Genomic DNA, 16985 nt, shown 5'->3' on the forward strand with positions numbered 1-16985 from the left:
CTTTCTTCCTTCTTAACTTCCCTGTTTCTATTGTTGCTACCATCCTCTGCCACCTTGGCTTGAAGCCTTAGAGTCATCTTTGATCCCACCTCTTCCCTATTCATTCCCCCAAGCCTCTCAAAACCAATCAGATGCAAACTTCTGTTCAATCTTCCTTAATGTTTCTTTTCTTTCTTTCTTTCTTTTTTTTTTGCGGGGCAATGAGGGTTAAGTGACTTGCCCAGAGTCACACAGGTAGTAAGTGTCAAGTGTCTGAGGCCGAATTTGAACTCAGGTCCTCCTGAATCCAGGGCTGATGCTTTATCCATTGTGCCATCTAGCTGCCCCTTCCTTAATGTTTCTTGCAACTGATGTTTTTCTCTCTGTCATGCTGCCACCACACACCTGGGCTTTAGGTGAGTTCATATGAGTTCAAGTTCTTATCCCCCTTCACCTGGATTTTTAAGCTATGTTTCTAATTGGTTTTACTGCCTCCAGTATCTACCTTCCACAATTCATCCTTCATATGGTTGTCAAAATAATTTTCCTAAAGCACAAGTATGATCATGTCACTTAGCCTTCCAGACCTTTAGCAAATCCCTTATTGCCTCTAGGATAAAATACAAACATGCTAACTTAGCATTTAAGACACTCCACAATCTGGTTTCCATATAGTTTTCCAATCTTATTTCACAACATTACCCTTCACACAATGTTCCAGACAAACAAGAGTAGTAGTTGCCCCCCAACTCGACATTCCAAGCTACCCATGTGCCTGGAATGCGCTCATTCCTTGTCTTTGACTTTCAGGATCATTGGTTTCATTCAAAGTTCATGTCAGATACCACCTCTTCCAGGTTACATGCCCCAATTCCCCAGTCAAAAGTGCCCTTCCCTTTATCAAATTTTCCTATGTCATATTGTCTAGACCTCTCTTTTGTCCCCACTAGTGAATACAAAGATGAGAGAGAGAGAGATGGGGGGGAGGGAGGGAGTTAGGAAGGAAGGAAGGGAGGAAGGGAGGGAGGGAGGAAGAAAAAAGAGAAAAATGAAATAATCCCTGATCTTAAGGAGTTTACGTTCTATGTATGTATGTATGTATGTATGTATGTATGTATGTATGTATGTATGTATGTATGTATATATGTGTGTATACACACATATATGTATATACCCACATTTATATTGTGGGGACCAATTTTTAATTGGGGAGTGTTAGCTAAGTGGCTCACCGCGATATTGGGGCAAGGAGGGGACCGGCAGCCTCCCGCAAAACAGAACAGGATTTATTTTAACAAGAACGAACTTAAAAACACACACACACACACACACACACAGACACAAACAGGATCAGTAGGATCAAGGGAAAGGAACTAAAATGGGGAAAGGGAAATTATACAACCTCAAAAGATACCACCGCCCAGGAATCAGCTGAGAATATGCAGCAGACCTCCTGTAGTTGCAGCGTCCTGCTAGAATGCCTAATTCTCCTCCCCCAATCCCAGAAATACCCCACAAAACCCCAGCCAATGGGATGGCTGTTCTGATAGTCACATGACTGCCTTCACTAGGCTTCCAATCACTATAATTTTGCCAGACCCATGTAGGCCTCTGCGAGTGGTGAAGATGAGAGGTGCCAGCACCATGGCAACGGCTACAACTAGTGGATGGAGCACCATGTGTTTGCAGAGCCCCAGGCCAGTGGGCCCCGAGGCATTAAAAACCTCAAATAGCAATTAATTCTTTATAAATACATACATACACACATATATCTCTCAAGTCAAAAGTCTTATGTATCATTGGTTCATTTGTTCTGATTTTCCATTCTATATCTACAGGACTTTATAAAATTCCCCTTGCTTCCATTCCCAAGAAAGGATGGGAATACACATTATGGAAGAAGTTCTCTGCTTCCCACATAGAGTGTTCTATTGCATAAGATTACAGAATTGGACCTGAAAGAACCCTCCTGGGCTACCTTGAACAAGCCTCTCATTTTACAAATGAGGAAATTAAGGCCCAGAAAAGTTATGTAAGACTAAAGGATAAGGGTAAAAGATGTACCTGAGCTGTACCCACCAGAATCATACAGCCATTTTTGTTATCTAGGATACTAGGAATCCTTTATCTAATCTATTTTTAGAAAAGCCATGGCGACTGTTCCAGGGAAGCAATGGGGAATGTCTTATGAGATGATCACCATCCTGATCAAATACCCAAAGATTACAGTCATATTTGCTTCTTGAATTCAGTTCAAGCAACCTGAAAACTTAAAAAGTGTTCACAGTGAATAATGATGTTTACAACATTTATATAGAGCTTTTTGGTTTGGAAAGCACTTTACTTATAGGATCTCATTTGATCTCCAAAATAGTATTGTGAAGTGCTATTATTATAACGCCATTTTAACAGATGGGGAAACTGAGACTCAAGGTAGTTACTTCAATCAGTCACCAATAAGTGTTTATGAAGTACTGATTATGGGCCAGATGCAGCACTGGAGAAATAAAGAAAGGCAAATCAAACAAACAACCACTGTCACCAACAAATCCCTCTGCTCAAGATGCTTGCACTCTGATAGACGTGTAAGTACCTAAGTAAGTACAAGATCATCTAAGAGAATTTGGAAGGTAATCGGAGAGGAGAAGGCCATAGTTTAGGAAGGGGGTGGGTCAGACCAGGAAGTCTTCTGAAGAAGATAATAATTGAGCTGAAAGTGGAAGGAAGGAAGCCAGGAAGGCTAAGTGTTAGAGAAGGGGTAATGCATAAATTCCATCATGGAGGACAGCTGATCTAAAGAGGCAGAGTCTAGTGTCATGGCTGAGGAACAGCAAGACAACCAGTACTGTGGGATCATACATTATGTGCAGACGACTAAAAGGTAAGAAGACTGAAAAAGTAGGCACTGGGTTATAAAGAGCTCTAGATACCAAAAAGAGCATCTTACAGTTAAACTTGCAAATGATGAGGCCCCAGAGCTACACAGGGGGTGGCATTATCAAACCCACCCTTTAGAAAAACCACTTTCCCAGTTGAGTGGAGGGTGGATTGGAGTGGGAAGAGCCTTGTTCAGGGCCACACAACTTGCAAACGTCTGAGGTAGAGTTCAAACTGAGGTGTTCCAGTCTTAAAATTGGGCACTTTATCTCCTCACTCTCTCATGCTATATCTCAGTGGCAGCCGTTATCAACAGATCATTCTTTTCTTTGGTGAGACATTTCAGAAGACCCCTTAGGAATGGATCATTCCTTGCCATGCCTTTAATCGGTGCTGACACTGTGTTGTTTGGCTCGTGGGCTATAAAAATCAAGCTTCATTTCCCAACTATACCACTTACTGTCTGTATGACTGTGGAGCACCAGTGAGAATATGAGCATCAGCGGGATACTGAGGTGGGTGCTCCAATAATTGTTAGCTATTATCGTCCTGGCCAAATACTGTTTTCTGATAGTGAATGTTCCCTCCATCATAAATGGGACTTCGGCTCTCAGTTTTATCATCTATAAAACCAGAGGGTTGAACTAGGTGATTTGAAAGATCCCTTTCAGCTCTAACATTCTGTGATTTCATCCTTGAGGCTTCAGTGAGATTCATCCAGATACAGATATAGATATGAATCTCCACTCGAGGCATCAATATCTATAGATACATGGATATGGATATATAAAATTCTCACATAACCTAAGTTACACAATAATTAACTCCAATGACATTATTAAACTGGAAATCCAAGTAAGACTGTGTGGGTTTGTGAATTGTGCTCAGTCTCTTCATTTCATCAGAGTTAATAATAAAAAGACATGTAAGTTCACCAAAAAAACCACCTTCCTTTGATTTCATTTTCTTAATTTTAAGCAAGTTAAACCGTTAAAAATGATGGTGCCATCGGACAGAGGGTCCTGAAATCTACCAATGTATAAGTCAGAATTTACTGAGTACTGACTATGTGCCATGGTCTACAATGCAGATATAAAAGACCAAAATGAGAGTCCCTGTTCTCTAGATTATTATATTGAAAAATGGCACCGGGGGCAGCTAGGGGATGCAGTGGATAAAGCACCAGCCCTGGATTCAGGAGAACCTGAGTTCAAATCCGACCTCAGACACTTGACACTTACTAGCTGTGTGACCCTGGGCAAGTCACTTAACCCTCACTGCCCCACCAAAAAAAAAAAAAAAAAAAAAAAAAGGAAAAATGGCACCAGCCACAAGCCATCAATATAGTTCAATGCTGGTGAAAATCTCGATTAAATTCAGCAAATATTTATTGAATGTTTATTCCATGCAAGGCATTGAGTTAGTCCTAAGGTAAACAAAGTCAAACTGAAACAGTTCCTGTCCTCATCAAGCTTCTGTTCTACGGAGAGGCAGGACAATGGATTCTAGTCCTAGACAACTGGATGCCTTTGGGTAGAAGCCTCTTTTCTGACCCTCAATCTCCTCTTCTTTAAAGTGAGAGCCCTGGACTAGTTGATCTTGGAATTCCCTTCTTCCTCCAAGGCTTCATGTTTCTCAAGAACTATAAGCTTGATAAATGGCATTGCTGTAAGTAAAAGGTTGAAGACCCCAGAGAAGCCTTATTAGAAGATGAGGAGCAGTCTATGGCCAATATTCAGAGGGAAAAAATGCTTAGAGCACATTTAATTAGCCTAATTACACAGTGCCCTTGCAGCAGATTATTAATGGAGGATGACAGAAAGATGTTACTCAGACCATGAAAGAGTGGCCAAAGGGCCTTCAAATGAACTTGGAAAAATTCCAAGACTTCACATTAGTCCCATAATATTTTTTGGAATAATACACTAATGATAAGCAAAGTCAAGTTGCTGGGCAAGGAATGCTACACATAAACATTGCAAGCAATGGAGGCTGGGCATAGAATACATGCCATTTTTGCATCCTCTCTCACTAAGAAAGAACCATGATGAGCCTGCAAGAAATATTCTCATACCAGACAATCTGCATCATGATTGGACCTGTCACGAAGTAATCTGCACACTCACTCCTTCTTCCCTGGCCACTTGTTCTTCAGCTCTAATGCAAGGAGACACTGTCAAGACCAATGTATGTCCTACTGGGGGTAATCCCGGCCCTTCACTGCTGACTGGCTGGCTCCAAGCAGTCACACTGTCTTCTGGCCAGCAGGCATTCAGACTGACATCATCAGGCTCTCCAGTCTGATGACCTGTGCCCCATATGCCAGTAACTTCCATAGAAAGGCTTGAGGTTAATGCAATGGCATCATGGAAAAAGGCAATGTTCTCAATCCAGGATAATATTGTTATTTTGTTCTTAGTATAGTCATTAACTATAACATTAAGAAAAGCATTGTTTTTAGAATGAAAATATTCATAACAAGGACAACTGGGTAGACTTTTTTCATGCACTAAGTTTGAGGAAAATTTTCAGGTTTTGAATCTGAGGTACTTAACTGCACTATCTCATCCTCAACTGAAATGTTAAACAAAAGGCCATTGCCAAATTAAACAAAACTGTTACCAAATTTTAAGGGGGGAGGGGGAGGAGGGAAGGTCAAATGTTGTCTAAAAAATTGCTTTTCATTTGTGAAAGTAGATTGAGTCGTTTGTAATAGCCCACAAACCACAACTAAACCCATTTTTCCGACGCTGAGTTCACAATGTTCAAAAGCTTTCTGGTTTTGGTCCTTATATATTTTAATTGCAATTTTGCCCTATACAGACACACAATAAATGTTTTATGAAAACTATAACATTAGAAAAAACTGTCTTTCAATTCCATTTAGAGTACATAATACTCAATTGGTCTAAGCATTACGGTTGACAATACACATTCAAGTAATCCATCAGAAAAATGTTCTACATTTTCAAATGTGGTGTACAACTGTTTGCGAGATGAAGACCCTTCTTCATCTAAGACGGAGTAACAATACAAAGATAAAAAACCAGTCTAAGCTGGGGGTGGGGGGGCGGTTTGCAGAGAGTACAAAATAAAACAAGCTTAATTTTTTTCCCCCTTTGAACCAGGACAGCCTTCCGTTGAATTCTGAAGATACTAAGAGGACACATTGTTTTGCCACCAATACTGACTGTCCTTGGTTAAATATAATACTATGATTTTATAAATTATCATGGACATAATGGTACAATGGCTCCCAAGATGTGAGCATTACCTTTTTATATAAAGACTAGATGGATTAAATTGCAAATGGGATGCCAACTGGAATTAAATCAATATTGAAACACAGCCAGAATGTCAACAATTTTATGCTTAAGAAGCTCTTCTTGGATAGGACTTAGGGAGAAATTTATTAAAATCAGATATTCTTTGAGTGCTGTCTACACTGACCTCCCACAACTTTTATAAATGTGGATATAGTGTTCTTGCTTGTTATGATCAAAACATGCAGATTTATTTATTTTTGCTACTGCTCTACACCAGTGTGTCCTTGGTGACCATAGGGGCATTTTGAAGAATATAGGCCTGTATACCTTAATGCTTTTAAATGTGAATCATTATTTTTATTCTTACAGGCAGTAAGTAAATTCCATCTAAGAGGTAACAAAATCAAGTAGTTTATTAACTTTTCATGACATACTCTGAATTGACTTAACAGGGAGAAAAAACATCTTGCCAATTGCATAATCAAAACTGCTTCTTGAAAAACTTCTTTTTCTTGTAGTTCTCTAATTTATTACTGACCCAGTTTGACCCTGGTTAGCTTTAGAGAGCTGATGGAAAACAGTATGACACTGTGATAGCTCCAGGCTATGAAAGTAAAAGGAAAACAAAACACATTTTAAAAAATGAATAAAAATGTTTGACCATGTAATTATATTACCTTTCTTAACTATTAAAAAAAACCCCCCACACAGCAGGAAATCTACAAATGAAACTGACATAGGGGAAAAATACTCATTATTTTGGGAAAAGGAAATTCCATTAAATCTAAACATGAACACTAAACATGAAATGATTCTTCAGATTCTTTTTTGTGTCTAATTCTTTTGAGGAATTTATATAATTAACAAGTAACACATCTTCCCATTTGATAAAATTAATTCTATCTTAATCCTTAATATACTCATTTAAAATATTCCAGCATGTATGAATGCCTACCAAAATATATCCATATATATGTATATGCATATGTACCTATTTCATAATCTCTCATTTCAGAAAGGTGTGTGTGGATGAGAGGAGCAGAACCATTATTTCATTGGTATAGAGAAATCTATGTTGAAGCTACTTCTTTTAGTGTAGACAGGGAATTGTAATGCATCTTACAGTCTTAAAAAGTTGAATGGGGCTCTGAGAGGTTGGGTGTCAGAGAGTATGTGTCAAAGGTACAACTTGGACCCAGGTCTTCCTGACTCCCAACCAATTTGCCATCTAGTATGCCATGTTGCCTCTTACCTTCTAATTGTAATTGTGAGAGGAATTCAGTCTAAATGCTCACAGTGTTAGTCAGGAAAAACCTTTATTGCTGAGATTCAATTATATAATTGTTGAACTTGTGAATGACATTGTTTCCATCATAGCAAAACCGCACCCACAGAGTGCTAAGACTTTAAAAGTTTGTTTTAAGAATTCCTCTTCTCCATTGCTGATAATTTTATATTTTAAGAATGATGACAATTACAGGCAGCCAAATGTAGAGTTTATAACCTTTTATCTTTTTTAGTATTGGTGTTAAAGTCCAGTTTTAAAAAAAAACACAAAAAACAAACAACAGTTATGTAAATGCAAGTGCATCTAGTAATTTTTCCAAATAGAAATGATTTGAGTCATTTGGAGTGACGACTAGAACAGAAATACACATTAGTTCCTAGAGACCACATAAGCAGCTGAAATCATGTCATTTTACCCATATAGGAAAATTCATGAATGAGAGTAATAATACTCAATCAAGGACTTTTTAAAAATGGGCCAGTGTATTAATTAATGCCAATTATATATGATCCATAAAAATGCACATTAACTACTTGAAAAAATTCACATTTATTTACTGTCAAACAGGTGTTAAACTTTACATTGGATATTAGTGACGGGCTCATTATTAACAGGTTTACACAAAGGGATGAAAAGAAAAGCAGAATTTTGCTGAAACAATTTACATTTCATTAGAACTTTATCATAAAATAAATTAATTACTAAATATAGGCAGAAGGAATATGGAAGAGTAATATTTCTGTTTTATTTTATTTTTTTAAAAAAAGGACAGGCACCTTTTGTTCACTAGAAAGTTTGTGAGAAGTGTCCAGTGCCCTCTCTGCCCCCTGTGCAAGAATGAACAGAGGAATGACATACAATCTTTTTTTTCCCTAGATTTCACCAAATTTGTGCAAGGCATGGCATAACTGGCTTCAAAGAGATTTCTCCCCATAAAATATGTTCTTTTGGCAATAAGAAATTTAAATGTAAGAATAAAGACTAACTTGTCAAAGCAGAACACTGTTTACAGTGGAAAATAAGTGAAAATGAGTAGAACTTGTCTTTTTTTTTAAACATACTACTATGACAAAGTGTAAGAAAAACATTTTATAACATATGTGCAACCAAGAGCTTTTCACAATATTTTCTCCAAACTCTTTAAAATTATTTTTAATGACAATTATATTTCAGTTGGACACAAATGTATTTCATTTTACCCTAGCAATAGAACAAAATATAATTTCTTTAGCCATTTTTTTTTCTCATGAGAACAGTTCATTGTACAGTTGAGGAAATATATGAAATAAGGCCTGTGGCTTGATTGCTAGTGGTTAGACATGTTTTCAATCTTTGCCTTAATGGGAAAGATTTGCAGTGGACTGCACTCGAATGCAGAATCTCTCTCCTGCTTCTCCAAGTCTCGTCAGAAACGGTAAGGTACAGTAAATTTGTCCCACAGGATTTTAAAGCCTACGCGTTGTATATAATACAATGCAGGCCTACAAAAATGGTGCAGCCATATTTACAAAGTAAGTTCAGAGACCGGCTGCGGTAAAATGGCTGGGGGAGATTTGATTCGCTTCTTTCGCAATTTCTATGAACTCAGCAGCAGAAGAAATCTTTAAAATACCTCGTTGGTATCTCTTTTCTTTGTAACAAATAATTCATTTTAGTATACTCTGTGTATATACAAAGTTTTTTTTTTTTAATTTTTTTTGTATGTTATATAAAAATTCACAGAACTGCAAGGTCCAGTCATCTCTCTCTCACCGGAGAACCACAGGTAACAGAGGTTGTCTCTTCAAGCAGATAGGAGGGAAGTGGACAGGGCCAATTGAGTTTTTTTTTTCCTTAAATACTTGCATGTGGCCCTTAGAATTTCTTTGCTATACTACTAAAGACTTGTTACTAATTGCATTTGTCCTTCCCTAACATCTCCTTCTGGGATACACCCCTCTTTGTTAATGGGAATAATATAACCATCACTGTTTCCCCTGCTGATCTGGTAGTACATTTGAAGCTGATGGCCAGCTCCCAGATTTGGCATGCTTTTATAGTAAATGTCCTCATTCTCACTCCTCCTGGAGGGAGAGAGGTCTTCTTCCACATCAGGGCTGCTCTCTGGGTATGGAGAGTCTCTAAGGTTGGGCATGCTTGTGTAAAGAGAGTCTCTGTTGGGGGACTGTAGGTGGTCCTCCGTGTCTGCTGTCAGCTGCGAGACGTAGCTGTCAGTTCCTTCGGTCTTCACTTTCTTCTGTGGTTGGTACAGAAGGGAGTGAGTCCGCTGAGGAATGAGAGGGGCTTCGAGTTCCCGGTGGTGCAGCTCTAGTCCCGGGTTGTCACTATGCATTAAAGATGAGGCATCTGCCACAATAGCATCATCTTCACTGCTGCTGCCTCCGATCACGGGCTTGGAAGGGAGTGTACGCTCCAGGTTGTGATTCTTGCCACTGCCCCGCAAGTTGTTGTGCACTAATTCCGAAATGATCATTTTCTCAAAAGCGGTATCATTCAGGCTGAGTCCACAATCTACAACTTGTACGCTCTCACTGTAGTCCCCGTTACGCAGTGAGTAGCTGTTATTGAAGTTACCATTTAGCGGTAGAGTATCCATAGCACTTGTATCCCTGGCATTGTTCAGTGAATGTCCTGGAAGAGAAAAGGGAGATCCTGGGTTAACTGACAATGTCCCCTTTCCTAGGTGATGTCTTTTTTTTTTTTTTTTTTTGTACAAGACTTTTTAATGTAGTTCAGGACAAAGTTCTATTTGTAAGCCAATGCTTGAGAAGTGACAAGTTTTCCAGCATTTCCCATTGGAAACCTACGTTGTACCCCTTATATGATAGGAAAAAGGTGTTAAGGAATAATACTGATTTCCCAGGGAATGTGGGGGTGGGAATAGAATGGAATCTTAGTTAATTTGAGGGGAAACAACAGTTACTAAATTTCTGTGTCAATTCTTTGATCCTTTACCAAGGAACTCTTCACTCCATGCCCTTGCATATGTAATGCAAAGCAATTCTTTCGTGACATTTACGTTTTTAAGTACAACACCATGGTTTCTAAAAATAAAATCGACAGGATTTGTCCTAAACGACACTAAATCAAAAAAAGAATAAGTCACATACAAAAAAAACCAAAGGCAAATGTACAACATAAACCCACATAACTTGCAAGCAACTACTTTAACGATGTTTCTAACATTTCCTTTTTTTTCTGGAGATGAGATAAAGGAAAGAATGAAAAAAATGGACAAATACAAAGAATTCATGTTAAACAAGGACAGCCATCTCTCACACCGATGGGACCAGGGCCCACAAGCACCATCCAACAACACGACAGACAGTAGGTGGAATGACTCACTTTGGACAACTCACATCATGTCTGTCTGCTCAGGCTATCTGGCCTAAGAGTAGCTGATATATAAAAGAAAGTAAAATGATTTATTGTAACATGATGAAGAATTTCTAAGCTTCTCAGCAACTTAGTCAGAGCAAGGGTTCAGCAAATTAAATTACCAGCAATAGCAGCCTTTTTTTTTTTTTTTTTGCACTTAATGTAATTTGTTTTTTTGCACTAATATTCTCTCTACCAGTAATGGCCTCAGGCTTCTAAAGGTCAAAGTTCGCCTGCAGCCCTGCAGTCCGCATCAGTCACAGTGACAGCACTGAATGAGCCAGCACGAGGCAATTAAGAGTAAGGCCCACAGATACCATGGGCATGGAGGTCAGATGCAGAAATGTTAGGAATTTCTGTAAGTATGGGTCACAGAAATTAAACCAAAGAATAAATATCAGCTGTGGAATGGGAGAAGGGTGTCAGCCTTGGCTAACTTTAGCTTCTGAAAGAATGACAGATTGGGTAAGTTTGCTGAAGATATGAAAAGAAGTTTAAGAGAGAAAAAGAAAAATTATGGTAACATGCTCTTATTGGATAAGAGTTTTATTTTCTCTATAGACACATAAACATGTAAACTAAGACATCACAGTGCTTCCCAGGGAGAGAAACGGAAAAAAAAATTTTTTTGGGGGGGAGAACAAACTGATAGGTCTGCACCATGGAACCTAGGTTATTATTAAGTCAATTCCTAGAAAAACACTTGGCTACATATATGTCTGGAAAAAAAAAATGAAGTGATGTTATTGGAATGAAACTGACCACTGTGAGAGGCTGCTGCATTATATGCAAGGCTTGGAGGAGTATGAGAAATATTTTAATTGATAAAGAAATTAGGTAATTTTCTTTTTTTGCCCTCTTTCTACCCTTAAAGCTGCAGATTATCCTAGAAAATTCAGCATTTCTTTCATCAAAAGGGTCTTTCCATTGTTGTTAATGGAAGACCAGAGGGAAAAAGGGATTAAATTTCTTGTGGTCTTATTAAAATGATTGGAATCTTATGGCCCGATATCAACATTAGAAAAAATTTTCAAATAATTCCACATAACTGCATGATCCACACATGATAAATCAAACAAGGTGAGAGTAGGCAACCAAACTGCCCATTTTTAGTTTTGATTAATATATTCCCAGAGTTTTGAAATTCCACAAATCCTTTAAATTCATTTTTTCCTAAAAAGATTTACCCAGTACCAAGGCATGTGAGTGACACATGGACCACATGCTACTTTTCATTTCCTCTAGAGAAGTCTTTTCTTTTCACATTTTTTTCTTTTCATCTCTGCTAAATAGATACACTATTAAGCTGGATCATACAGAAGGTGTTTTCTATGATATACTGCAGATTTAAGCACATTTTGACTGGTTTTGAAGAGGCAACATTTTCTGCCAGAGTTCAGGTAATTCACTTGAAGTCTTTTCCATAGCCTGTAGCAAGATTACTGTGGGAATGTAGAAATGATAAGTAAATTATTAAGCATTTTTTTTTGGCTTGGCGGTACTTCAGTTTTAAGCAGCAAATTATTTCAGCATTGAATATCCTCAATTATCATCAGCATTTGCTACAGACCTTTTATTATTAAGAAAAAGGCAGTATCATACAGTAGTACTGTTTGAATTTGGTATCATTTTTTAGTTGCAAATTGTGAACCACTTGCCCGCTGAGTCTACTTCATGACTGCTAGTTATGTTTTAATTGTGCCCATTAAAAATCATGCTGAAAAAATTTACATTTGATAGGCAAAGTTAAGTTTTACTCCCATACTTGTCTCTCTGTAGGTTGCTAGAGGAAAGCGTAGGGAAAGTAAGAAAACAAGAGAATGAAAAGAGAAACTGCAGTTAAGTTAAAAAAGCGACTTGAAAGAAAAAAACGGAAACAAACTTTTGTTTTCTACATCCGCAAATATTAGACTTCAATCAAGATTACATCATACTAGTGGCAATTATGTTGTAACTTTCAACAAAACCCTGACTAAACAGACATATTAAAAAGTTATGGCTTTTTCTGTAAGTTAGAAAAAAGCAATTACTGAAAAACACAATCATAACAGAAGGTGAGTTAGTGACAACCCCCCCCCCACCCCAAGAATATCTAAACTGTTCTAATATTAACTTTCAGAGAAAAACCAAAGAAGGTTTCCTAAGGAAAACGACAATAACATCAACACCAACAAAACAGCAACAACAAAACTAACATAAAGCTGCACTATACTATAGTTTGTTTATCCTCAATGCCGGATGTGGTTTCCCACACCCAGGCATCCAAAATCGCCTTTAATTATCTACTCAGCTCCACAAGCAGATTTTTCTCAGCAAGCTTTAGATTCAACTGAACCTTATATTACATAGACATGATACCTCTAAGTGATATATATCTTGAAGATGGGCTCTCGGACCATGTGATGTCAGTCCTGTAATAGTATATTAAGATTTATGCCACCTGTGTTAAAAACATGGATAAGGATTGGTAAATATTCCTATGTCTCAGGCATTACTATAATATAGTGCAGTTTTAGAAGCCTGGCACAGGCAATACCATAATGTTTTTCTCAAGACTGAAAAATTCAGAACGCATTCTAACGATATGAAAACTTGAGTTTCTATCTCAGAAAGGGGGAAAATAGCAAGAAAGGAAGTTTCTGTTTAGGAGCAAAAAAAAAAAAAAAAAAGAAAAAACTAGTTTTATTCAGTAAGTATAAGCACACCTGGTGAGTTAAATACAGGAGCAGAAGGGGCATTACATACAACTGTTTCAGCGAGCAATGTGTTATAGGGATTGTTAGTGCCGTGGGGTCGAAGAAGAGGGTTTGTTAGTAGGTAATTGCCAGTCATCCCTAAAGCAAAGAAACAGAAAAAAAAATGCATCAGTTCTCTTATTTTGGCCAGACAGCTTCATTAAAGCATTTTTCTGTATTGATAAATAACAACCAACACATTTATATAGTGCTTTGAAGTTGGCAAAGCGCTTCACACACACATTAGCTCATGTAACAACCACCTCAGGCATAGGTTCTAGAGGTATCTGTGGTCTCATTTAACAGGTGAAGAAACAAAGTTGAAAAGGTTTTAAGTGAATTGCTTACAAGGTCAAAAATGGAGTAAATGTAAGAAGTGGGTCTCAAACCCACGCCTGGCCTTACTAACTCCAAGTGTGGTGTCCACTGCACCACGTCTCTGTGGGTTAAGTTGTCAAATGACATTCTTCAGGGGCTTCCTGATTGTATTTGAACTAGTAATTTGAAAGAAAAAGGGAGAGGGTCACTTTGTTGGCAATCCACAGGTGCTTTCTAAATCCCCAAAGTAAACACCTGCAGAGAATGACATTTACTAATTTATACAAAGCCCCAGATAAACAAGAAAGGCAACTGAATGCAGAGGGATCAACCCTATGTTTCAAGATGTTAATGCTTCATATGAAAAACTTTAACTACTGAGGAGCACCGATGGGGAATTCAAACTTCATGAACTTACAGGTGTGGGGTTTATCCCTTATGAAAACATCTGTGTTAATACAAACTCAGGCAAAAGGGGAGAGGAAAACCAACTTTTACGAACAATATAGGGAAGGACATACTTGGCAAAAAGCCTCTCTTAGTATAAGCCCAAGCACACATGCAGAGAAACGAACCTCAATGCTTCTATATGGATGGATTAGACCATTCCCACATACACAATCAGACTAGGAGGCTCATGCTGACATTTTAAAAAAAAAAAATACTTGAATATCTCATTCCCTTTAAGATAGCTACTTTGCCTGATTAAATATTAGCAAGCATAATAAACATACATCCTACTCATTTTAATTCACCATTCACAAACCTTCTGGTACTTTCTGACACATTTTGAACATGGCTAACTGCCTTTGAGGCTTAACTGTCTTAAAACCACGACAACTACAGCTGACATTAGTCCTCAAGGTACCCCTATGCCCCCTCCTTGTCCCCCTCCCCCAATGATTAATGGAGAGACCTGATGGAATAGTGACAAAAATTATTTTCATGCCCCTTCTTGAATACATTGGTTTGGGCACCTCATTAAGATAAAATACAACTTGGGTTGTTTTCGGATGCACTGTACTACAGCAAAATTGATATTACCTGGATATTTTAGATGTCCAAAGAGAGTGAAAATGTCATCTGAATTTTCATGCTAAATTTAAATTTATTAGGCTTTCATTCAGGCAAAAGCAAAAAAGATATTATATTTTAAATATTTATGCTTTTATCCTAGTGGAGTTATTTTATTCTAGATAGGAGGAATGTTTAGTGTTCAGCAGAGAATTCCTTTATTGACAGATTATGCTAATCTTATTTGATAGTGGCTTAATTTAAGTAACAATTAGATTGATTTATGCCATAATTTCCTAAAGTTGCAATCCAGACGAATGCAGAAATACCAACTCAAACAGAAAAAAAATTTTTCTATGTACTGTCTCATGTATTTTAATTTTATTCCATATCAGGCAGGATTTACTGCAGCTCCGTTGTTAACCTTTAAGTTTCAGTTTTTCAAAGAAATGTTCAAATAATAAGAACTTCACTAATTAGAATCGTCATTGTAAAAGTTGACATTGTTTAGTGGGAATAGGAATTATGCTAATTAGATCAATATTTTAGGAGGAAAACTTATAAATGTCTCTTGGTCAGAGAGGATGTCAATTTGACTTCACTGGGAAAAACGTCATTTAAACTTATGTTCTCAATGATTTATTTGTTTCAGCGTTGGTTTCATTAATATATTTTAAACAGTCAGGAATTATGCTCTTGCTTCCGACTTAAATTATTGATGGAAATTATTTAAGTGTGCTTTCCATCAAACGGGATAAATGACATCAAGTAGTGAGGTAAGTCGACTGAACGTGATTTTTAGATCTTCTTATGAAACATGAAAATCGCTGTCTTAAGAGAAAAAAAAATTGTTTGCAAGTTTCCTCCAAGACAAGATTCTTTTAAAGTGACAAATACTACAAAATTACACTCCCCTCATAGCGAAACCACTCCAAGTAACTGACCTTGATTAAGCGTTGAAGTGCTATTGATGTCACCTGAGATAAAGGAAGATTCTGACTGTTTTCTCACAGTGTCATTCCACATCCTTCTTATACGGCTCTGTTGGTAGAAAGCAAGTAGACAGAGATGTTATATTTTAGGTTCCATGCAGATTGTTTGCTTGAGCTCAGCACCACTAGGAACACATGCTGGTTTTTCCCTCATCCTGATCTTTTGGGGGTTATCTGTTGCCACTGGTATACATCTGTGTTGCTTCTGAGTTCAAATGTAAGAAGGTATATACTTCTATGTTGTGAGGAACCCAGGCTACTGATTTCCAACTGCATATGTTTCTTTGTCATAACCTATTGTCACAATAATAGGAAACTGGTGTTTGCATAAGGAAAAAATGTAAAAAGAACACCTTAAAGAAATATTTAAGATGCACGCACACCCAAAACGTGAGGGGGAAAAAAAAAACACTAAGTATTTGCCATCTAGATCATTATAATGAGAAGACAATTAGTGCATCTGAACAGAACATGTCTCAGTAGGCTTTCTATAAATAAGGTTAATTAAAAGATGCTGTCAAACTCTTTGTTACCTGTGTGCCAGAGGAATATCGGGCGCTAGTTCTCGTGGTTGATGCCTTCACTGAACTATGGGGACTCTCAGTTGGTAGCCCACCACAGCAATATGAATGTCGAAAACACTTGCCATACTCCTTACGTACCTGCAGTTGAATAAATGGCAAAATTGATCTTAGTGTCAGTCAGTCAGTCAATAAAACATTTGCTAAATATGTACTCTATGGCAAGCAGCTGGATAAATTTTGGGGATATGAGGAAGTGAAAAACAAAAACAAAACAGTCCCTGCCCTCAAGGAGATTACATTCTAACTGGGGAGATAACATATAAAAAATTAGATATATACAAGATAAGATGATTTAAAAAAAAATCCCTTTCCTCAAGAAGGTTACAGCATATTGGGGATGATGATACATACGTACATTTAATATAGAGTTAAATGCAAAACATTTGATTTTCTACAACATGGTAAGAGTATTGAAAACTATCTTATGAACTTCTGTTAAGAAATTTAATTATATTCAACATGCTAATATATCCTCAATACCAGCCAACCTAATAAACATTCAACAGCATCATTTACTAATTTAGTTATTACTCTTAAAAAAACTTCTTTGCAAA

The 16985-nt window shown here is 37.4% G+C and overlaps 1 protein-coding gene across 39 annotated transcripts in view; it reads right to left on the reverse strand.

Annotated features, from left to right (window-relative positions):
- Positions 1-7419: 7419 nt before the first annotated feature.
- ADGRL2 (adhesion G protein-coupled receptor L2) overlaps positions 7420-16985 on the reverse strand; it is an 869983-nt gene continuing 860417 nt past the window's right edge. For 10 of the 39 annotated variants that reach the window (XM_044001737.1, XM_044001738.1, XM_044001736.1 and 7 more), the window contains 5 exons: positions 16381-16509; positions 15800-15896; positions 13494-13622; positions 12554-12571; positions 7420-10041 (listed from right to left, as the gene is read on the reverse strand). In XM_044001737.1, coding sequence (XP_043857672.1) covers positions 9287-10041; positions 12554-12571; positions 13494-13622; positions 15800-15896; positions 16381-16509 — 1128 coding nt within the window. In that variant the 3' untranslated portion in view covers positions 7420-9286. Of the gene's footprint in view, positions 10042-10755; positions 10809-12519; positions 12572-13493; positions 13623-15799; positions 15897-16380; positions 16510-16985 lie in introns of all 39 variants that reach the window. The other 29 variants (XM_044001752.1, XM_044001754.1, XM_044001751.1 and 26 more) reach the window with 10 other exon arrangements.

The sequence above is a fragment of the Dromiciops gliroides genome, chromosome 4 (genome assembly GCF_019393635.1).
Source record: "Dromiciops gliroides isolate mDroGli1 chromosome 4, mDroGli1.pri, whole genome shotgun sequence".
Taxonomy (NCBI): Eukaryota; Metazoa; Chordata; class Mammalia; order Microbiotheria; family Microbiotheriidae; genus Dromiciops; species Dromiciops gliroides.